The following is a 22,933-nucleotide window of genomic DNA, read 5'->3' as shown; positions in this document are numbered from 1 at the left end:
TGGTGAGGGGCCCTTCAAAGGAAAGGTGGGACCTCCTCAACATGGCCTGAAAACACTGTTGGACCTAACGTCTCGAATTTTTGTCTGTTGTTTGGACTTTTCCAGATCATCGCATTCCCATCTATTTCTCTGCGCCTTTTGGAACGCGGCATAATTTACGTTTTAAAAATAAAAAAAATTAAATATCTTTAGATGATTTTATCATATCTTCTGTCATGAATAAAACCAAACAAAAATTAAGTAGAATAATATCAAAATAAAAAAATTGCAGTCCATTAAAATAGAAAAAAAAATCAAACAAAATAAGAGGCTAATGATATTTAACAATAAAAAAAAGTGACAATGATAATCCCATTGGACACCAAAACAAATGTGTGAAGGGCATTTGTCAAGTAATTTTCTGTATTAATCTTTCATTAATTTATTAGATTTAAATATCAAGATCACTCAAAAATTTATAAAATTTCTTTAAATGTATTAGGTTAATAATACATCTTTGATATTATTCAAGTAAATTAATCCTCATTTGGTATTCAAGCTGTTAAGAATATATTTATTAATAAAAAAATATCTAAAAACAATATAAAAAATATTATTCTTCTATGTGCATTTTTATGATAATGATGGGATACCAATCTGATATGATTTAATATGTTAATTAATCTAAGAATATCTTTTTTCAAATGATAAAGAAAAAATAATAATTTAGTTGTTTTTATATCTCCTCTACATGTTTTGAAAAATCACATTATTAGTTGAAGGTAAAATAGACTAAATTATAAGAAAATTTAGAGTGTAAATTGTTACACATACAAGAAAATATAAATTGTAATTTTTTTCAGCATGAAAAATAAATATAAAAACAACTAAATTATAAAATAATTATATATATATTTTTTTTTAAAAATCATTTTTTAGCATTCCAATTCTGCCGACCCATTTTCCTTGTTAGTCACCAAATTACTTCAATAATAATATTCATCATAATTATTCAGGTGCCAACCCACACCCATCCAGAATAACTCTCTCTATCTTTCTCTCTCTAGAAAAAAAAAAACAGAGAAATAAAAGAAGGGGAGTGAAGTGATGCAGATGATCTCCAAAGCATCCTGTGCCATGGCTACCCTCCCTTGCTCCAGGGTGGGGTTGCTTGCTTCCATTTCTTGTTTACTCAAGACCCATTTGATTTTGTTGAATGTTTTGTACTTTAGTGTTGGTTTAAACTTTAAAGTCTCTTTCTTTATGGGAAATGAGTGATCTTGATGTCTGAACCCATTTGAGAGATTGGAGAATCCTTGCTTCTGTTTTGTTTTGGAGTATTATTTGCTTGTTTTTTGTTTAAAGTTTTCATTTTTAACTTCTTTTAAGAAAGCCCATTTACTGTTTTGTACTAGTTTTGATAGTGGAGGTAGAAGGAATGGTGAAAGTTCATTTTTCTTCTCCTAGTGGTGATGTAGGTTTTTTACCAGAAGTTTAATTGGTTGGATAGTAAAGAATCAAGTGATTTGATGTAATGGGCACTTTGTTTTATTTTTTGTGGAAGTTGAGGAGAAGGCATAATTGGTGAATTGTATGTAGACATATGAGCTTTTGAAGACAGGAAATCATCTTGAGAAGCTGAACTTTCTGTATATATTTTTTGGCCTTTCTAATGCAAATGATTTCGTCCATCTATCACTTTCCATTTGCTGCATTTGGTTTTTCATAGCAGGAGATGATTTTCCTTCTTTGTGGAATAGGTTTGGTGTTTATTTCTGGTGATGTAGTGGATATATACTTGCTAAAACTGTGGAGATTGAGATCCAGGACCTTATATTTGTTTCTCTTACATTGTTAGGTGAGGAGTGGGCTTTGCATATTGCCAGGCATGAGGCAACTTAGCCTTAGTAAAGGTCTTGTGTATGCATTCACGCGTTTGTTGTCTACGCCATTTAAAACCTTGCGTGGAGCAAGTCGAACACTCAAAGTTGCCCAGTTTTGCAGTGTTTCTAATATGTCATCCTCATTGCAAATTGAATTGGTAAGAATCTGTGATGTTTTTATTTTGCAAGCACTGTTGTAATTTTGAAGTGTTGAGTGCTCTTATTGTGAATGGATGCCTCGTATCATTTTTTGCTACCTTCATTGCTTCAGGTGCCATGTCTTAAGGACAATTATGCATATCTCTTACATGACGAGGATACAGGCACAGTTGGAGTTGTCGATCCGTCTGAAGCTACACCTGTTATAGATGCTTTAAGTCGGAAAAACTGGAACTTAACTTATATACTAAATACTCATCATCATCATGATCACACAGGTGGGAATCAAGAGTTGAAAGCAAGATATGGTGCAAAGGTATGCAACTGGGTTCCCATTTTCTTTCTTCTCCCAACTTACATTGGATGAGATTAGATGAATTCAAGGAGCTTTGATACAAGAGCCTTATAATGGTCAAAAGCCAGAGTTTCTATTCACCGTTTTAAATCTGCTTGTATTGAGTCTAATTCTTGAAACTTAGCTTAGTCTAAGGTTTTCAATGAATGCTGAGGATTCTTCATTGAGTATTAAGAGAGTCCTGCATGGTTGTTTGTAAAGTAGCTCTCAAAATTTTCTGTAGTTTTTACAGTTCCACTTCTTGTTTGTAGGTAATTGGTTCGGGAGTCGACAAAGATAGGATTCCTGGCATTGATATAGTTCTGAATGATGGGGATAAGTGGATGTTTGCAGGCCATGAAGTGCAAGTAATGGACACTCCTGGCCATACCCGAGGTTGTATTTCCTTATTGATTGATCTAACATTAGGAAATCCTGTCGATGATAGATATTCATGAGAATCATATCATTATAATGTCACAATGGTTTCTTTTCTTCTGTTAATTTTGAAATGACACTGAAAATGCATGTTAAATCAATGCATTTCCATGGCGTTCCAAAAAAGAAAAAATAATGCATTTTCTAGAAGCATGAACTTGTGATTCACTACTTAGAATAAAACTCATGAAATATGTAAAACGCCAATATAAAATCCAAGTCACATGAAATAGTTATAAATGCATTGCACATTGGAAGGCTGCAACAGGTCATAGCTTCCAATATCTGTCTTGCATGCCATTAAAATGGGGATCTTAGAATTTTCTGTTTGGAGATTATCCAGTTGCATGGGATGTGTGGTATAGACTCAATACAAAAAATAAAGGTGAAACAGACATTTTTTTGTTGGCTTCATCTAAACCAAAACAGAAATTTTGTCAATTTTGTCAGTAAATTTCAGTCGTGTCTTCATATTTTCTAGTTAATTGCATGCATGGATAGCGCTGGTTATTTCTAGTAGGGTGGTGGACGGACTTCTCTTGTTGGTTTTGGGAGGAGTAAAGAGTGTAAGACTTCATGGTTATGCAGCTACTGCAGTTTTTGTTGTTCTGACGTTCAGCGTTCATTTAATTGTTATTGTAGGCCACATTAGTTTCTACTTTCCTGGTTCTGGGGCTATTTTTACCGGAGACACTTTATTTAGTTTATCATGTGGCAAGCTTTTTGAAGGAACACCTGAGCAGGTAATTCTTGACATTTGTTCTTCGTTTTACCATTATTCTGAGGTTCAAAACTATATCTAATGATGCACATATTGGGTTGGACTTTCCTATTTGAGAAAAAACGTTTCAGTACATGAATCTGCAAGGTGAAATTATTTTCAAAAGAATCATTTCATCCTTTTGACTTGAAGAGTATTGAATTGTTAATGATACATATTTTCTGAACTTGAATGCTGATAAATTCCCTAGCTTTCACCGCCCAATAAAAAGAGATCTGTGATTTTGAACCTCCAAAAAAATTGTTTTCTTTTCAGTTAATTTTTCTAAATTTCTGTCTTTACTTTACAGTTTACAAGTTGTACATTTAATGAAATATTTTATAGTTAGAAGGGGACATCCCTGCAATCTTGAGATGATTGGGTGAAACATTGGAGGATGGGATAGAACTACTTCCAATTGTGTAATCCAAATAGCAGGCCTCTTAATTAACCAACAGAATACAAGATGAAGCTAGTCACTTGATTATTAAATGTATGTAATGCCTTTCTGCAGTCAATATTTCGTTGTTAAAAATTGTTTGTAGGCATTGTGGAAACTGGTTGCCCTTTTCTTCTTGTTTCATGATGATTTAATACTATAGCATCTGATTGTCTTTGTTGCAGATGCTTTCTTCCCTCAAGAAAATCGTGTCACTGCCTGATGATACAAATATATATTGTGGTCACGAATATACATTGGTTGGTCACTGTTATCTTTGTTTTTTGTATCCTGCTTGCATGATCTACTAAAGGTCAAAGATCAAGGCCCTAACTACGATGCATCTTTTCTGACAGAGTAACTCAAAGTTTGCACTGTCTATAGAACCAAATAACGAGGCACTCCAGTCCTATGCAGCCCACATAGCACATCTTCGCAGCAAAAGTTTGCCAACAGTGAGTCGTAAGCCTTTTTATTTGTTCTTTTGAAATAACTAATCAATGATGGGCTGCCACAATGCCTGAACCCACCCCTACCCTCAAGTTCACAATGAGAGCAGGATCCAATCCTATGCCTCTAGTACAAGGCCAGGAGAATATAGCAACGGAGTGGTGCCGCTGGATTTTCTTATTTCCTATCTTTGTGATCTAGAATGAAAATTGATTTTATGATTTGTGCCTCCTATCAGTCTTGACAGCGCTCACATAGCCCTTCAACTCGTTAGAGATTCCTATCCATGATTGAGCTCATGATGTTTCAAACTGAAACATTGACTTTTGAAAGGTATCTTGCCTTTTGGAAGCAGATATAGGCACCAAATTCAGTTGCAAGTCAAGCATTTGCCTTTCAAGGGATGAGTCATGTGTGTGCTACTGTACGTGAGTACATACCCTCTTTGGCTTTATAGAAGCACATAAAGTTTTATGTCCTTAGTTTTCCTGCCTGGCTCCGGCTATTAGAGTTTTTAATTTTGTAGAACCGCACAACCTTCCTCACGGATACGCCTTGAAATGGTATTCAGTTTCAGTAAACTTGAAGTAGCTCGCAAGCTGAGTTCCTTAGACATCAACAATCTTCATAAATTATCGATCAACTTGATTTAATTTCATAGTCCTGGATGTGTTTTTTATTTTCTTTGCTTGCCATTGAACTTTAAATTTTATCTTTTAAAAGTTTAGCATAGAACGTGAGTTTTTCTGTCTTATCAGATTCCAACTAAGCTAAAGGTTGAAAAGGCTTGCAATCCTTTCCTCCGTACATCAAGTACAGAAATCCGGCAGACCTTGAACATTCCAGCAACAGCAAGTGATTCAGAAACCTTAGGCGTCATCCGCCAAGCGAAGGACAATTTTTAGATCACATACAAGATTATCAACTTGTTATAGGATAGGTGATTCAGCTATGTATTATTCTCTGCGGGTTTTGATATCTTGAATTTCCTTCGGATTCTCTAACCAAAAGAAATAGCAAATCCTGCTTTCTTCTATTTGGATAAAATGGTTTAATTCCGTACCAGCTCAGCTTTTATTAGCTGTGAAAACATTGCGAAGAAGGTATTCATTTCTGCTTCTGGTTCAGGCATGGTGCCATTTCTTCCACTACTGTAAACACTTATTTTTCTGCTGTTCGACTGAAGTTGGACTTGGCAAGAGCTTTGACTGTGCTGTTCGGCAAGTGCCGCTCCATGTAGCGTGAATTATGTTCAGCTGGTTCAAAGATGGAGAGCTGGATTTTCTCTTTTTGATTATAAATTCAGAAAACGAAATACCAAAACTAAAGTAAAAAAGTTGGCTGGAGTCCGTGAGGCTGCATTACTTCTTCTTTTTTCCTTTTTGCCGTGAATATTTATTGACGTGGATAATCTGCTCCAACACATAGTTATTATACTCGGCCTAATCCCTGAAGTTGATATTTCTCTGCTGAGTCAATTAGATTAGATATGTGTGACCTAGTCAACCTCGACACTGAAAGAAAAACATGGATTCAGGCGATGGTAGTGGTTTAGAACAGAGCATGGAACTAGGAACTTAAAATTTAGGAGACAGACACTGAGGGACCACGATGCCTTTTGCCATGACTCCTAAACACTTGCAGCTAGGAAAACCACTCTGCACCATTTATTAATCAATGGCGTTTGTGGGGTGAATAATGAATTGCTTTATCATGGTGTGACACCAGCAAATGAAGGCTGGTTTTCGTGGAGTTAGGAAGAAATCTGGCCCCTCCATGCTAGAAAAAAAACAAGGAATTGGGCTAGGTATGGCAGAGACTTGTGTCTTGTGTCGTGGGAGAGGTTGCTTACCTCTATCTGCTTCGTGTGTTTGTTTCTTTTGGCTTTGTGGTATGGTGGGTGATGGATGGGTTTACCAAATAAAGCTGAAAAAGATCTGACATCACTCCCCTCTCCCATTGAAGAAACTGGCACCAAATCCATGAAGTTGGCAGGCACAGTCACGTCTTTCATGAGAGATCCTGCTATACTTTTAAAAGTGTATTTTAAAAAAAATTAATTTAAAATCTAACCCATGAATTTAATTAAATTTGACTAAGTCAACCTCCACCCTAATTAATTTAAAATCTAACCCTCCAAGCTGACCTATTTAATTGAAGAGGGTTCAATAAAATTAATATATGGGCCAACTTTCACCTAATATAAATAAATTGATCTCTTTAATTCCGATTAAAAACATATCATTTATTCACATCAAAACTATATTAAAAGTTATAAAAACAAAAGAAGGATTAGGAATCTCGTAGCCTTGGAAACCTCGTAACATTCTACATAAGCTTCCATCACCATGTCAAGCAGATGAGGGGGCGTTGTCTCTCTTTTTAAGCCACTTTCTTGCTATTCAAAAGGCACATCATAAGCAACTTTTACTTTTAATGTTTTTAATGAAAATAGTTGTTTTTTAAAGTGTTTTTTATTTGAGAATATATTAAAATAATATATTGTTTTATTTTTAAAAATTATTTTTGATATCAGCACATTAAAACGATATAAAACTATAAATAAAAAATTAAACAAAAAAATATTAAATTTTGTGCAACCCCATTTAGAATACAACAACAAAAGGGGGCTAAAAGGAGGATGTTCTGAAGTTTCAAGAAAGCAAATTCCTTTTCAAGTTAGCTTTTATGTCAAAGTTTATGTTTTCTTTTGTTTTATTCAAATCGTCCCTCTGTGGATCCATTGAATTTTAGGATAGCTCGTTTTTTAAGTTTTGTGTATTTATAAAATAAGCAAAAAGGACTAGATGAATGTACTATACTACTAGTTAACTATATATATGATTTTTTTTTATTCAGAAATGTAGGCTAACCCATGTGTTCAAAACATTTATTTAAAAAAATTTATTTTTTTATTTTTAGTTCGTTTTGATATAATGATCTAAAAAATAATTTTAAAAAATAAAAAAAATATTATTTTAATATATTTCGGAATGAAAAATATTTTGAAAAGTAACTCTAACCACATTTTCAAACAGGCTTTAAATTTTTTTTTAATAATTTAAGAAACACACTTGATGATAAAAAAAAACATAATTTTGATCGACGTATAAATCCAGTTAAAAAATCTAAATGTCTTGTTAGGTGGATTTATAACCTAGTAATTTGTCTAAATTAACAAAGAAAAAAAATAGGAATGAATTAACCTGATCCTATTTGAATTGATTCACAATCTTAACCTAACTAAAACTCGATCAGAAACCTATCAATATTTTTTAAAAAGAATATTTAAATTTAAATTAATTTTAATTAACACGAATCAACACTATTAATTTATAACCCAAGTTTTATACTTGGATAATCTCCGTATCAAGATTTAGAACTGTCACATAAACTGATTCCGAGTTTCGAATATACCCTTCACCATCAACCTATGTGTAGGAAAAAACAAAGAAAAAGGAAAGCAGATCCTATGGGACCCACCAACAATTAAGAGTATCAATAAACGCACGCACAGTTTCCCCGCCAATTCTTTCCTCAGTTATAAAAAATTCCCAAACCCCCAAATTTCAAGAACATTAATCAAAATCCTCTAAAAATGGCGATCGTTGACGATTTGATAAACCCTAGAGGAGCCCAAAGAACTTGCGTCGTGGTGCTCGGTGGCCGGGGCTTTTTAGGCCGATCGCTTGTTACACGTCTCCTTCAAGTCGGTGATTGGATCGTTCGAGTCGCCGATTCGACTCCCTCCTTGCAACTCGATGCTGACTCTAATCATGGTGACTCTGTCCTTCGTGATGCTCTTGCGTCAGGTCTTGCTTCTTATTGTCAAGTCGATGTTCGCGATCCCTCTCAAATCATTAAAGGTAACAAAAAATTCGGAGATTTCGAGCGTTTCCTTTTGGCTGTATATGTGTGTGTGTTTGTATTATGGTTGGTTGGTGAGCAAGTGTGAGAAAGGAAGGGGAAAAGAGAGAAAAATGGAATTTTTTTTTGGATTGCTGTGGTGATTTCTGGCAGTACCGTGGTCAAAGGAGGCTGTAAATTATTTGTTTAACTGTTTAACTCATTGAAATTTTTTAAAGTTACTATCTTTTATACAATTACTTCTTGAAATTTAAAATATTAAGGAATATCATGTGCTTTTGGCTGGTAAAAAGGTAATTGAAAAGAAAAATAAAAGGAAAGAAATGGAGAGAAAATTACCGTGATGAAATAAATCTGTGCAAGTCTATGGCTGTTTTAAGTTAGAGTTCAATTTGTTTTATAGTTTTTGTAATTGAAGAGAGTTACTGAGGTTTAGTTTACTGTAGTTTTGGGGTTTTGAAACGAGTGATGGAAGGTCATTTGTGGGATTCTGGAGTGAGTTTCTTTTGTTTGGTTTCTAAGAAAATTGAACGAAAGAAAAGAAAGTTAAGTTTTGAATTATTTATTCAATATAGTGTGAGTGTTAGCCCTGTAAAGTTCATATTATTTCATGAAAATCTTGAGTGATTTTAGCTTCTTAACAAATGGTTAGATGCTCATGGTGGTGGGACTCTTTGTTTGGTTGCTGAGAAAATGGGAGAAATGGATATCTGAATAATGTGAAAATTCGTGGCTGGAAATTTGAATTTGGTTAATTTTTTCTGGATGATATGTAAATGAAGAGAGCGAAATGTCTGTGATCTGTCTTTTTGCAGCTGTTGAAGGATCATCTGTTGTATTTTACATGGAAGCTACTGACTTACCGAAACATGATTTCTATGATTGCTACATGATTATAGTTCAAGGTAATTAATGAGCTATTACTTTTTTCAGTATATTAAAACCATGCACCATGGAGGGGGGTAGTTGGTTCTGGGGGTGGAACATTTCAGAATAATTTTTGTCTGATTGCTTGTTTTCATTTTATACAGGTGCTAAAAATGTCGTCAATGCTTGCCGAGAATGCAAAGTTAGACAGCTTATATATAACAGTTCTGCAGATGTAATTTTTGATGGTTCACATGAAATATGTAATAGGGACGAGTCTTTTCCATGCCATTGGAAAGTATGTTTGTTGCTCTAGAGATTTCACTTCTTTGTTTTTTTTTTTTTGGAGAATGAAATTCCCTTCTTACATTTTCTATTGGGTAATGTAATTTTCTTTTCCCTTTTGACTGGTATTTTTTTTTTATCATGATACAGTTTGCAGACATGCTGAGTGATCTTAAGGCTCAAGCAGAAGCATTAGTCCTGTGTGCTAACAACATTGGCGGTCTTTTAACATGTGCACTGCGGCCTAGCAATGTCTTCGGACCTGGAGACACTCAGCTTGTTCCTTTTTTAGTGAATTTAGCAAGATCTGGCTGGGCAAAGGTTTGAAGACTATTTGTGCTCAGCATCTTTTGTGTGATTTTTCATGCTTTATTGATTTTGTGAACTTCTTATACTACTGTGATTGAATCCCCCCCCCCCTCTTTCTGTAGTTTGTTTTTGAATTCTTTTGAAGTGATGTGGTTTCTCATTTCAGTTTATTATAGGAAGTGGTGACAATATGTCTGACTTTACCTATGCTGAGAATGTTACTCATGCCCACATCTGTGCAGCAAAAGCTCTAGATTCTCAGATGATCTCTGTGGCTGGAAAGGTATTCCAATATTCTTAATGGTCATGTGTGGTGAACACTTTAGTTTCTGTGTTTGGTGACATTAAATGCATAAGGAAAACATTACTTGTTTTCAATCAAATGCAGGCATTTTTCATCACGAACCTCGAACCTATGAAGTTTTGGGAATTTGTATCATTGATATTAGAAGGCTTGGGGTATCAAAGGTAAAGTAAGCATATTGATCTTTTCTTTTTCAAATGATGCTAGGTTGATGGTGTGTTGGCTGCTGCAGGATCTTTAGAATTTCAGCATTATAATTTAAAAAATCTGAATGTAGGGATTGTAAACCAGTTTTAAGCCTCAACCTGGTGTTGAAAGACTTAGATTTCAGCTCTAAGATGGGAGCATGCTTTTTTAGTTCTCATTCTTTTGTATGCTTGTCTTGGATTTTCTCATACTGCAATCTGAATCTGAGTTTGTATTTACTATGACTACAGACCTTCCATAAAAGTTCCTGCCAGGATAGTCAGCTATGTTCTCTTGGTTGTTGAATGGATTCGTGAAAAGCTTGGCTCCAGAAAATATAACCATGACATCTCAGCTCGCTTCTTTCATGTAGCCTCATGCACCAGAACTTTTAACTGCTCTGCTGCTCAAAAGTACATTGGATACTCACCAGTTGTCTCCCTGGAAGTGAGTTTTGTTAACTGTATGGTCCCTTATGTCTTTCTTGCATGTAATTGTCAAATCATCAATGTTTTTCTTAGAAACCTTAGTTCTTTTACCCGGTCTTTGTGGCCATTCTGTTATCCTCATAATTCTCGAGCCTATAAGCTTTGAGATTTTTCAACATTCAGCACTTTTGTCCATTTGAGTGTCTTTTATCTTGTAGTCCAATTTATCATATTTCTTATTTTATTTATTTAATTAACTTTTATTCCTTGTAATGTTAAAAGAACAATATTTACCTGGGGGCAAGGAAAATTGATGTTGTGGCCCCTTTGCAAATATACTCAGTCAGTATCCAACAATTGATTGGTCTTGCCAGTCTAACATGCTTGATTGATTCGGATAACATTTTCCTTGAAGTCAAAGTGACCTTTAGATTACCAGCCTTTTTTCAGCAGGCACTCATTGCTATGATGGACATCAAATGAAATGAAAAGTGCGTTGTCATGTTTCAATAGCTTAATTTAAAGTTTTGGAACACCTACAACATAACAGTTTATTGTTTGTGTTGGTTAATAAGCAGGATGGCATCAGATTGACCATTGAATCATTCTCTCATTTGGCCAAGGACTCGTCTTTTGGAAGATTCTTGAACTTTGAAGATCAATCAAAAGCTGAGAAGCTGCTGGGCAGTGGTAAAGGTTGGGATTTTTTTTGTTATGTAGAAGTTAAATTGGGCTGTGCAGTAATACTGGTAGTACATTATATAGCTGTAGGTTCAAGTCTACCAATGTAACCTATGAAACTTTCAGAAGTGAGGCTTTATTGATTTGGGCTTAGATTGATAGATTTTGCGGTCTTGATTCTTGCGGGGGTGTCATTGTTCACACTGATGCATTGCCTTTTTACACCAGGTTACCCCTGATTTCAGCCTCCAAGTCACATGAGGTGGATGTATTTAGCTGAATGGCCATGACTATTGTTACAGTAGCCACAACTAATCTCTTTGGTTGTGTCTATGCTCAACTGAAACCACTTTCTGTCTGCATTAGCCTTTTCTTTTTAGTTATACATCATTTCAACCATATTTTGTAGTAAGGTGCCTTTTTTTGTCACTATAATGACTTGAACTCTCTTTTTGCAGTTTCAGACATTTTGCTGTGGAGAGATGAGAAGAAAACATTTACTTGTTTTGTTGCTCTTGTCCTGTTGTTTTACTGGTTTTTGCTTTCTGGAAAAACGTTTGCCTCATCCACTGCCAACCTGCTGCTTTTAGTGACAACCATCCTATATGGATATGCCAATCTACCTCCAAAGATGTGAGTATTAACAACTTCTATGAAGGTCTGAGATTGAATATTACCAGGCTCTGTAACTTTATATAATTTCTTCAAATTTCTAACATATATATATTTCTCTTCATCTTGACACACACCCACACCCCCCCCCCTCCTTTTTCTACTTCAAATATGTGAGTGTTATAAATGTTTTTGCTCTAAAACTCGTTCTCATCAAAATCATTGTTATCTGGTCTGTTGATTGCGATGCTTTTGCAACAGTTCCAGTTTCAACACTCCGAAGATATCTGTCTTCGTTTGAAATTTCAGAAAATTCAGTGAGAGATTCTATAATGTCCATAGTATGTCTATGGAACAGAGGGCATCACACTATAAGATCATTGGCCCAAGGAGAGGATTGGAACAAATTCTTCCAGGTATAGATTATGATAGCATTTGTTTTACATTTTGAGTGATTTTATCAGTTTTCTATTTTATTTTTGTTATTTAGAACGCGATTAGTGTAGCCTTCTTCAATGGAGAGTGGGTTAAGTCCAAGTCTTCTATCAACTTTTTTTTTTTATGGATGTAATTTTCTCGTGGAAATTCTGTTGCTAAATAATTTTTATCATCAATTCAGGTGGCACTTTTTCTCTATTTCGTTAAGTGGATCCTGGTGGAATCCTTGGCTGTGGCAATAGGTTTAGGTAGGGAACAGTTTATTTTAAAATCCCAAATTTTATTTATTTTATCATGATCAACTCGTGTTTGTTTCTAAGTTTGACCTTGCTGGAACTAAATGCAGCTCTGGTCTTTGCCTTCACCGCCTTCTTCGTTTACGAACAATACGAATCAGAAATCAATGGATTAACCGCGATGCTCTTCAACCTAACAAAGGGACTGTTGACGAGTTATGTTCCTGCATCTATGACATCATTTCTACAAAACAAGGGAGTGCTGCGGAAAGAGAATGGCAAGGTGGTAAATGATGAATAAGCAGCATGTGGATCGAAATCTTCTTAAACTCAAATACAGAATTCAAGCTGTTCATACACAATATGCCATTCGATTTAGGCTTCGAAACGAGCTCTATGGAGATGAGATGCATCCCCAGAAAAACAAAAAAACGAGGTATGTTAATACAGTACAAGCCGTATCCTTTTGCTAGTCTCCGAAGGACAGATAGTCGTAGATATCCTTACTGTTAACACGTCTGTAACTCTTGTGGAATACTAGAGAGAGAATGTTCAGATATGATGATGGATAGCTTTGCATTCGGATACTGATGACTCTGATCTTGACTAGTGAAATATGCTCTACCCAGATCAATCTCATAGGAACTCATTAAAAACAAATTTATTAAGTAAAAATTTAAACAATTTGGTTCTCGTTTCATATTTGACAATGAGATGTATAATTCTTACTATTTTATTTTTTTTTTATTAACGTGGATGTCTGGATCAATTTGTGTACATCTCGACTAAAACTTATAATGATGATATCAAAGTTATTAAACTAGTTTGTTCATGAACTAAACGAATATCTGGATAACAGGTTGAGTAAATTGAAGGTTGAGTGAGTTGATTTGGGTCAATTTAAAATGATATTATTTTAAGTTTTTTTATAAAAAAAACTTAAAATTGATTTGAATCTTTTTAAATTCAAATATAGATTTTGACTGAGTTTCATGAAAATTAATCGAGTTTCATAGAGTTGAGCTATAAATTCAAGTTGACTTTAATAATTAATAATTGCTTCATGTATAAGGAAGCATTAAGTAAATTCCTCCCCAAGTTCGTGGATGTCACAATACTCTCATCACGCACAAATAAATTTTTGCGTGCGAAAAGTCTATCCAAGAGAAAAAGAAAAAAGATGGGATACAAACCTCATTATTATAGACAATAAGAAGTAAAATTATTATTATAATGTCTTAATTCTTAAGAAAAACATTAAGTAATTCTTAAAAATATTCCTAAAAATACACTCTTAGTGTCTACTCAAATGGTAAAAAATTGTTTGCTAATCATTTATAATCTCGTCAGATAGTTTGGTATAAATATTATTTCAATATTATCATTCGAGTTTGAATTTTAGAAAAAAATTAAAAAGAATTATTTTTTCTTGAATGTACAAATCCAAATACGAGTAGCTTAAAAGAAAATAACTTAATTTCTATACGAAAAAAGTCAAAAAATAATCTTACCATTAATAATTTAATAATAAAAAAAAAACTTGTAAATAATTTGTTTAATAGTAATGTACGCGAGGATATGTGAATACAGTGGTTTTTATTTTTGTTTTTAAGTATTTGAATTGATATTTTTTGAAATTTTTAAATAATTTTGATGTAATAATATAAAAAAATTTAAAAAACCATTTTAATATATTTTTAAATAAAAAATACTTTTAAAAATATTAAATATCATAATACCAAACAAACATGTATCTCATCATGCAAAATTAGCCAACAACGACACCTCACTTTTAAAATTATAATTACTAAACATGGCTTAACTTAATAATTTAATTTGAAAAATTGATTTAAGGTGAGTTTTTAATTAAATTAAATAATATATTATTTTAATTGAAGTTTTTGTAATTTAATTGATCTAAATCAACTAATATCTTATATATAAAATAAAAAAATACTATAATTTTTTTTATAAAAATATTGAACCAATGATTCTTTTGTTTACTCAAATTCAAAAACTGTTTTTTTTTTCCTGTCCATTAATTATGATTAAAACTTTTAGAAAAGTAAAAGGAAAAGAAAAATCTTTGAAAATCACTATTTAACCCAACAATAAAACTTGAAATAAATTCTTAGAGGTAATTCAATTAATTAGATTTTAAATTTATGTTTTAATAATTATAAGTTTGAATTTATTTAAGTTTTCTAAAAATTTTCATGGTTATTAATTTTAAGATTCGTAAAATTATTTGAGATGGAAAAAAAAACCCAAAACGACAAGCCGTTTCACCTCCTTACCTACCCTATAAATAACAGCCATCCCTCCCTTACGCGTAATTACTGTTTATCGTCTTCTCTCTCTAGAAAAGATCCCCAAATTAATTTTTTCAACCGGCAAAGCCCTAATTTCTCAAAATCCCTCCAATGGCGCCGGATCCGATTAAATCAAACAAACCGGGAATTATAAAATCAGAGACAGACCAGAAAGACTCAATGAAAGAGAGAGAATCGAATAATTTATGGGTAGGGAACATATCAAGAGATGTAACAGAATCAGATCTAATGAAATTGTTTGCGCAATACGGTTCGATTGATAATGTAACGACGTATACAGCAAGAAGTTATGGGTTTGTTTACTTTAAACGTGTTGAAGATGCTAAACAAGCTAAAGATGCCTTACAAGGGACTTCTCTTCGTGGAAATCAGATTATAATCGAGTTTGCTAGACCGGTTTGTTGTTCTTTTCATCTTATTAACTTTGTTAATTCTGATTTATTTTTGGGTTTTGATGATTTTGGGTTTGTGGATTTTTGTTTGAATTTGATGATTGATTTGTTGTGTAATATTATTTATTTGCGTCTGGTGATGGAGATAACAGAATTTATTAACCACAAAAAAATATTTTTTTCCCCTTAACAGAGCATCGGAGATAGCGTTGATGATTTTGTTTGAAATGGGGCGTTTTGATTTAACATGCAAGGCTTTCCTTATCAAAATCAAATCGAAATCCACATAAAAATACGGTTTTAAGTGATTTAGAGAGGAAATTATGGTTCATTTGAAAATTGGTTTTTTTTTTTAAATATGATTATTGTAGTATAATGATTTATTATCAGTTTTTTTGGGTTACTTTTTGAGAGATTAATTAGAGGGTTGATAGAGGTAAAAAGATTAAAAACAGATTCTTTTAAAAAAAATTCAAAGGGTCGTAGTTGATTTTTTTTTCCTCCATTACAGTTTTAAAAGTGTTTTTTGATAATTAACCCGTACTACATCTTATTTGTATAGAATTACTTGAAAAAAATCTTGATTAAAAAAATTATAATTTATATTTTTTTTTCCGAACTGCAACCCAAAAACTGCCACCATTGCCCGACAAAAATTCGTATTCCACTCCAATAATTATCAAATTCATATTACATTCAGCGTCATTAAGAAATAAGAGAGGAAAAAGGAATTCACATTCCATTCTACATCATCAAGAAAAAGAGGAAAAGGGATATAGCTGTTGCCCGACTCTTTTTCGTCGCCATTGTATTCGTCAATGAATTGCAAATCATAATTGTCTGCGGTGTAAATGGCTGGCAAAGCTAAATCCAATGGTCATTCAATTCAATGGATGTCGTGAAGTTGCTGTTAGACAGCAAATTGGTGGTCAAATCCCATTAGGGCCTATGGTTTTTCTCTAGCATGATAAGTTTCTTGCATCTCTAGATACAGAGCTTTACCACGATCATTGAATATGCTAAAAAAATAATGAAGAGGATAGTTAGGGAAAAGGGATAATTTCTGGAAATTTATCAGATGTACAAACGTGAATTTGCCAATCCAAAATATATGCATAACGTTTTTGTTTAACTCAGATAGCCTAGAATTAATCCGAGTTTGATTAAAATCTCGAGTTTCATAAAAAAAATAAAAATAAAGAAGTGATTTGGTTAAAAATTTAGATTGATTTGTAATTTGATTATATATTTCGTTGTTTTTTTTAAAGCAATATTGTTTATGATATTAATTTATTTTTTTTGTTAACTTGAGTTAATTTTAATTAACTTACCCCACTAATGACTACAGTCTACAGCCTTGCATTGTATTATCGATCTCTAAATTGGGTATGTATAACGCTACCTTACGCCTTAAGCTCGTAATCGTGTGTCTACCGTGTGGGAACTAGTAGTCATCATTCATGACATTTCAGAAAGGATATATAACCAGAATTGCAGGCTGCTGAATATTGGATGAGAAGGAAAAGCCCTTGGATTCTAAATCTAAATATAAAGTTCAAATTTTGAATGTACCTGGGGTGCATGCAAAAGTTTTAATTTTATGAATTTGAAGATAAATCCTAAGCAATGAAAAACTTTTTTTTTTTTGATCGGATATGGTTTATTTCTTGAATTTGACAAAGTACACAATTTTTCCTCAGGAATAGTTTAGGATTTTATTAGCTAAAGTAGGTCTTTAATAGCTGCATAATGGAATCTGCACCATTTTAGCCATCAAAATACTCAGTTAAACATTTGGCTTCTTCCCGTTGATCTTTGTACTTAGTCACATGTGGGAGATGGAACTTTCAAAAGCAAATTGGAGCATGTCCGAAGACATTACTAAGAGATTCATACTCTAGAAACATGTACTAAAGCAGTTCCTCTCTTAAAGATCATTGTCTTCTTTTATCATGGCAAGGAAAAAGGAAAGAAAATGGAGTTACTCCTTTGAAAGCCTTAGTAAGTTTCATAGCTATCAACCTGAAAAACATGAAGAAAGAATTATAATATCATCTTTTCTCACCAAATGACTGTACAGTGGCAAGTTTTCAAGAATCTGTCTGTTTCTGTAAATACTCTCCTAATGGAAAATTGACAAGTTGGTAACTATGAAGTTACTTTTGTAATAGGTATCGAAAATGGTAATACAGGCAACATGTTTTTTTCCCATGAGAGCACGTGTCCCTTGATTTTAACAAGGATTTTTTTTTTATGTGTTTAAGAATTTACTGGTGCATAACATGTCGGGTGAGCTTCTTCTTCTTCTTCTTTCAGGCCAAACCTAGTAGGCATCTATGGGTGGGTGGAATAGGCTCATCAGTTTCTGAGGAATGGCTGGAAGAAGAGTTTCTCAAGTTCGGTAAAATTGAGGATTTCAAGTTTCGTAGAGATCAAAATACTGCATATGTTGAGTATTTCAAACTGGAAGATGCTTCCCAAGCCATGAAAAACATGAATGGAAAGAAAATTGGTGGTGATCAGTTACGTGTGGATTTCCTTCGAACACAATCCTCAAGAAGAGTAAGTTGATATCTTTTGAACTTGTTTATATCTATTTTTGGCCTAGGGACTTCACTGATAGAGCTTCCATAATACAAGAAAACTAAAGTGATTCTAGCATGTACTCAATGTGTTGTCCTCCTATGACACCCCTGATTGTAATTTTTCTTTTCTTTTCAAACGGATCCTTTATGTTTGAGTGGTATAGTTTTTCGTTTTTCCCTTTCAGTCCATTGTATAAACAGAGGTGACATTTTCTTTACTGGCTCCAGGAACAATTACCCGACTTTCATGATTCAAGACAGGATCAGTTTTCAGCAACACATTATGGAGTAAGACGACCTCAGGTGATAGATTGTGAACAACCCTAATTCCAATACAATTGCAAAGCTCTCTTATTTCTCCTTTCCTTAACTAGCATTTTTAGTTATTACATGTCTGCTGGTTGTATGCCCTTGTGCTCATTTCACAACCGTAAGGAGCATGTACTGCAGACTAGAGTTGCAAGCCTGAACTTATTCTGTGGTTTTGTGGGAGAAACTTGGCTTCATGCAGTGATATTTGAATAGATTTTTAGTTGGTCGGTAATGCTTAAACTGGCTTAGATGAGCTAGATTTTGTTTGGTTGTAGTCTGTTCATGTGGATTATATTCTGAATTTTCGTTTTTTATGTTGTAGATACCTAAATCTCCAGGGGAGCGGAAAGATGGCCAACCCAGCAATATTTTGTGGATAGGATATCCTCCTTCTGTGCGGATTGATGAACAAATGATACATAATGCCATGATTCTTTTTGGTGAGATTGAGAAAATTAAAAGCTTTCCTTCGAGGCATTATTCATTTGTGGAATTTAGAAGTGTTGATGAAGCCCGGCGTGCCAAAGAAGGCTTGCAAGGGCGGCTTTTCTGTGATCCTCGTATCACAATTACGTTCTCAAGTAGTGGACTGGCACCTGGGAAAGAGGACTCTGCTTTTTATCCTGGAGTTGAAGGTCGTAGGCTGGAAATGTTTAACAAACATTCTTTTGCGCCTATGGACATCATGTTTGATCAACCTGGTGGGCCAAGAAATTTTCCTGGTCCATTTCCACCCAGTGGCATTCATAGACCGAACCTGCCAGTATGGCCTTTTGGTCCTCAAGGTGTTTTTGACCCTATACTTCAAGGTGGAGAACATAATGATTTGGCTCCATCACATAGCGACCGAGATCCTGCATCTGGGATCCTCCCTTCTCCTGCTTCAGGTATCAGGCCACCCATGAGGTCAATTTCTAGTGGTTGGGATGTGCTTGATCCAAGCCAGTTTCCTAGGGACGCCAAGCGGTCAAGGATTGATTCTGCACCGTCTGTTGATGATGATTCTTTTCCTGCTAGAAAGATGGGTGATCGTGATTTGGGTTTGGACAAAGCATATGGGCTAGGTCCTAGAGGTGCATATCCAAGTTTCCAGGGGAATAATAGTCTTAGTCCAGTTGGTGGTAGGCTTAAGGGTCATTTTGATGATGATTTCATATGGCGTGGGATTGTGGCCAAGGGTGGAATGCCTGTATGCCATGCCCGTTGTGTCCCTGTAGGAAAAGGGATAGAATCAGAGATGTGAGTATGAAATTTGCTCTAAATAATTCTTGTCTATGCCTTTTACACATTGCAAGCATTTGAGATGTTGTAGCCTGTATCTAATTTTGTTTACTTATAACACATGCTTCTTTATGTAAAATGGTTTCACCCAATAGATTCCCTTACAGAATTATTTGTTTCTGCTTGTTGTAGAAGCTGAGATTTGGTCGGTTGGCCTGCTAAATTTCCTTGAAATGTACAAAAACTCTTTACCTTAAATGTCTGCATGAAGTTGCTCATAATGCCTTTTCTCTATCATCATTAAATTTCCTGGTGTTGTTTTTCGCTGAAACATCATTTTGCATCATAAATATTCTTTTGCTAACTCTGAGTTACAACATTCCTAATTCCTTCCTGACTAACTCCAAGTCTTCTCCTCTGGCTTCAAAATTAGCTGTCACTGGATGATACCACTCAACAAAAGCTTTGTTCTCATTAGCATTTCACCTTTTCCATCATGCACTTGAGCAGTAACATCCTTTTCCACCCTAACATGTGATCTTCCCATTTTGTAGACCTCCTGTCATAAATTGCTCGGCAAGGACAGGGCTGGATGTGCTGGCTAAACACTATGCTGAGGCAATTGGGTTTGACATTGTTTTCTTCTTACCAGATAGTGAGGATGATTTTGCTTCCTATACGGAATTTTTGCATTACTTGGGTTCGAAGAATCGAGCTGGTGTAGCAAAGTTTGATGATGGGACCACTCTATTTCTCGTGCCCCCATCAGATTTCTTAAAGAATGTGTTGAAAGTTGCAGGACCTGAACGCCTGTATGGTGTAGTACTCAAGTTGCCGCAGCAGGCCCCTAACAATAAATCAATGCAGCAACAATTGCCTCAGCCCATCCATTTTTCTCAGTACACGAACAATCAGATTTCACCACCAGAAGCTGACTATAATTTGCTCCATCAGCAGGAGGAGCAAGTGATGTCAATCCATCATAATAGGGTTTTGCATGAGGATTCAAAGCTTCCTTCAAAACCAATTTATCCGTTGACAACAGTGTCCCACGCAGTGCTGCCAGTCCCCCAAGAATATGCCTCAAATCACAGTGCAGCACCGTCCTCTGCTGGATTTTTGACACCTGATCTTATTGCTACTCTTTCAACTTTACTGCCTGCCAATAAGCAGTCTAGTTCAGAAAGTAACCAACCAGAATTGGGCTCTCCTATTGTCAGGCCACCGTTTTCTTCAGTTATCCCTGACAAAGGAACTTCCTCTCAGGGATGGAAGCATGATAATCAAGTTTCTGGAAATACAAGTCATTTACAATTTGGGAACCACTTGAATTATCAGTTGCAGGTTCAGTCTCAGTTCCAGCCTAGCCCATCTGTCCCCAGCACATATAGTCATTCAACAAATGTGGTCCCTAGAAACAGTCAAATCCAAGATTCTACTGTCAGCCTATCTCATCAGAGTGCAACTCCATCCAGGCCATTGACTAGCTTTTCCATGCCTTCTCAAAGTGGACAGTTTGCTTTGTCTCCACAGGTCAGCCAGCAAAATCTGTTCGAAGTTCCTCATAGCACTCAGAAAGGCTATGGGGTGGTCCATGGAACATATGTTATGGAGCCGTACAGTCCATCAGTTATTCAGAAACCTAATGATACTGATACCTTGTTTTGTCAGGTTCAGGGCACAAATTTTTCCCAGACCCAATCTGGGATCCCACCATCTGCAGACAGAGGGAATGGGGAGCTTCCCAGTCAAGTGCAGCAATTCCAACCTGCTCTTTCTGTATCTGGGCGGGGTATCTCAGAGGCTGATAAGAATCAGAGATACCAGTCAACGCTGCAGTTTGCAGCCAACCTCCTGCTCCAGCTACAGCAGCAGCAGAATACCAGCAACCCTGATGCACATGGATCTGGGAATCAGCAATGAGTTTTCTCTTAAGGTAATTATTTCTGCTATGACTTGTTGATTCACTAAATTGTTGATTCCTTTTAGATGGAAGTGATATATTGGCTGTAAATGTGGTAAATTTTGTTTGTTTGTTCAATTGATTAAATGTGTTTGTTGTTTGTCTATGATCTTAACTCACAGGTACAATACAGAACTGAACTTTTGTCTTTCATGTTTATTTCTTTCTTAATCTATTTGCCCATTTCTATTGAAGTTTTTTTTAGATCTGCTGTGATTGTCATTTTGATATAGGATATGCTTTGATATAGGAAACAAAGATGTGCAGATAAGTAAATCCATGGAAGTGCTTGTACATTGATTTTGATATAGTAAAGTTAGATGTTGGGAAACAGAATTGTCATGGCTGTTTTGAGGAGCTTGAGTTTTTTTTTAAGGTGCCCAGGAAGAGATGACTTGCTTGGGTTAGAACTTAATTATCGGAGTTCTATTTGATATTTTGATGATACAAGGGATTTGATTCAGGAAGAAATGGCCGATTTATTCATGGACCCATCCTTGTGTCTATTTCTCTCCCATGCTACAAGTATTGGTAGTTACAGTTCAAACACTATAGAATTTTGTCAAAGAGAGGCTATTCATGTTGGTCAACTGTCTGTCGTAGTTATTTATCTATGTAGCATTTCCTATCCAAGCTCTCTGGACCAACAATTATGACAGTAATGGCAATTGCAGGAGGTGCCTTTAACAATCTAGCAGTTGCACTTAATGCTTATCAGTGTAGCCTTTTTCTCAACTTTTGGGGGGTCCAATAGCATAGGCTTACTCTATGATGCTCTCTGAACAAAAACGAAAGTAAAGAATCGCTACGAGTTTGGAGTGAGTTCTGGTTGGTAGGCTCCTATCCAAAAAGGCCTTAAATAGGTTTTCCTGTTTGTTAAATGCTGTGCTATGTCAGACATGAAACCTGACTGAAACTAAGAACTGGTTGTGTTGTGCATCTTGAATTGAACCTAACAAGGATTTCTTTTGCCTTGTGCAGGTAAGTGGAACCCAATTTTCCTCTCAAAGTGGCATCTGTACAGAATCTACGGCCAGGGTTGGCTATTCTGTCTATATATATCAAGGAGAAAGTGCAAAATCATAGCTGTCTAGGGTTTGAGTTTGGGTAGGTTTGGGTTGATTTTGTAGTCAATTCAGGAATGTAAATGGGTTTTGTTCCCCTCTCTCAACATGGAGTTATCAGGATTTTCTTTTCTTTTCTTTCAATAAATCAAATTTAATTTTTTCTAGTTATTGCTCATGATATTTGATCTAAAACTAGAGTTGTAGATTAATATTATAAGACCTAGCTCAAGGTCCGATCAGTCTAAGATTGAAATTTCAGGTTAACCAAGTTATTTTTTTATTTTAAAATGATATTGTTTTTAAAAAATAAAATGATATTCTTTTAATTAAATTCAATCCTAATCATGTTCTGAGTCAACAATTTACCGAGTTGATCAGCTAGATGACCATCTTTTTATATATATA

The 22,933-nt window shown here is 34.8% G+C and overlaps 3 protein-coding genes across 8 annotated transcripts; all 3 read left to right on the top strand.

The window, feature by feature from the left end:
- Positions 1–975: 975 nt before the first annotated feature.
- On the top strand, positions 976–5,569 carry LOC7491738 (hydroxyacylglutathione hydrolase 2, mitochondrial). Of its 2 annotated transcripts, none has more exons than XM_002309751.4 (8): positions 976–1,140; positions 1,838–2,020; positions 2,134–2,337; positions 2,628–2,751; positions 3,436–3,536; positions 4,178–4,252; positions 4,349–4,447; positions 5,201–5,569. In XM_002309751.4, exons 1-8 carry the CDS (start codon positions 1,087–1,089, stop codon positions 5,345–5,347), a joined length of 987 nt encoding a protein of 328 aa, XP_002309787.1. In that variant the 5' UTR covers positions 976–1,086; the 3' UTR covers positions 5,348–5,569. The 2 variants fall into 2 exon arrangements, with proteins under 2 accessions (XP_002309787.1, XP_024461594.1); XM_024605826.2 differs by lacking the exon at positions 976–1,140 and adding an exon at positions 1,198–1,739.
- A 2,301-nt stretch (positions 5,570–7,870) lies between these two features.
- LOC18100844 (3beta-hydroxysteroid-dehydrogenase/decarboxylase) lies at positions 7,871–13,355 on the top strand. Its single transcript, XM_052454724.1, is given in 13 exon segments — positions 7,871–8,308; positions 9,125–9,214; positions 9,341–9,474; positions 9,612–9,782; positions 9,937–10,053; positions 10,159–10,238; positions 10,512–10,707; positions 11,267–11,384; positions 11,828–12,002; positions 12,243–12,266; positions 12,268–12,397; positions 12,601–12,667; positions 12,766–13,355. Coding segments are annotated over 13 exon segments (1,761 nt in total). The 5' UTR covers positions 7,871–8,040; the 3' UTR covers positions 12,957–13,355.
- A 1,634-nt stretch (positions 13,356–14,989) lies between these two features.
- On the top strand, positions 14,990–22,692 carry LOC7491740 (flowering time control protein FPA). 5 transcript variants are annotated; one of them, XM_024605860.2, is made up of 7 exons: positions 14,990–15,384; positions 17,697–17,942; positions 18,194–18,268; positions 18,600–19,516; positions 20,053–21,031; positions 21,170–21,434; positions 22,443–22,692. In XM_024605860.2, the coding sequence occupies exons 1-6, from the start codon at positions 15,079–15,081 to the stop codon at positions 21,419–21,421; spliced, it is 2,775 nt and encodes a 924-aa protein (XP_024461628.1). In that variant the 5' UTR covers positions 14,990–15,078; the 3' UTR covers positions 21,422–21,434; positions 22,443–22,692. The 5 variants fall into 5 exon arrangements, with proteins under 5 accessions (XP_024461628.1, XP_024461625.1, XP_024461627.1 ...); XM_024605857.2 differs by having other exon boundaries at positions 20,053–21,434; XM_024605859.2 differs by lacking the exon at positions 22,443–22,692 and adding an exon at positions 22,136–22,431 and having other exon boundaries at positions 20,053–21,434.
- The last annotated feature ends 241 nt before the right edge of the window (positions 22,693–22,933 follow it).

The sequence above is a fragment of the Populus trichocarpa genome, chromosome 7 (assembly GCF_000002775.5).
Source record: "Populus trichocarpa isolate Nisqually-1 chromosome 7, P.trichocarpa_v4.1, whole genome shotgun sequence".
Lineage (NCBI taxonomy): Eukaryota > Viridiplantae > Streptophyta > Magnoliopsida > Malpighiales > Salicaceae > Populus > Populus trichocarpa.
This window is presented reverse-complemented; position numbering and strand designations above follow the sequence as displayed.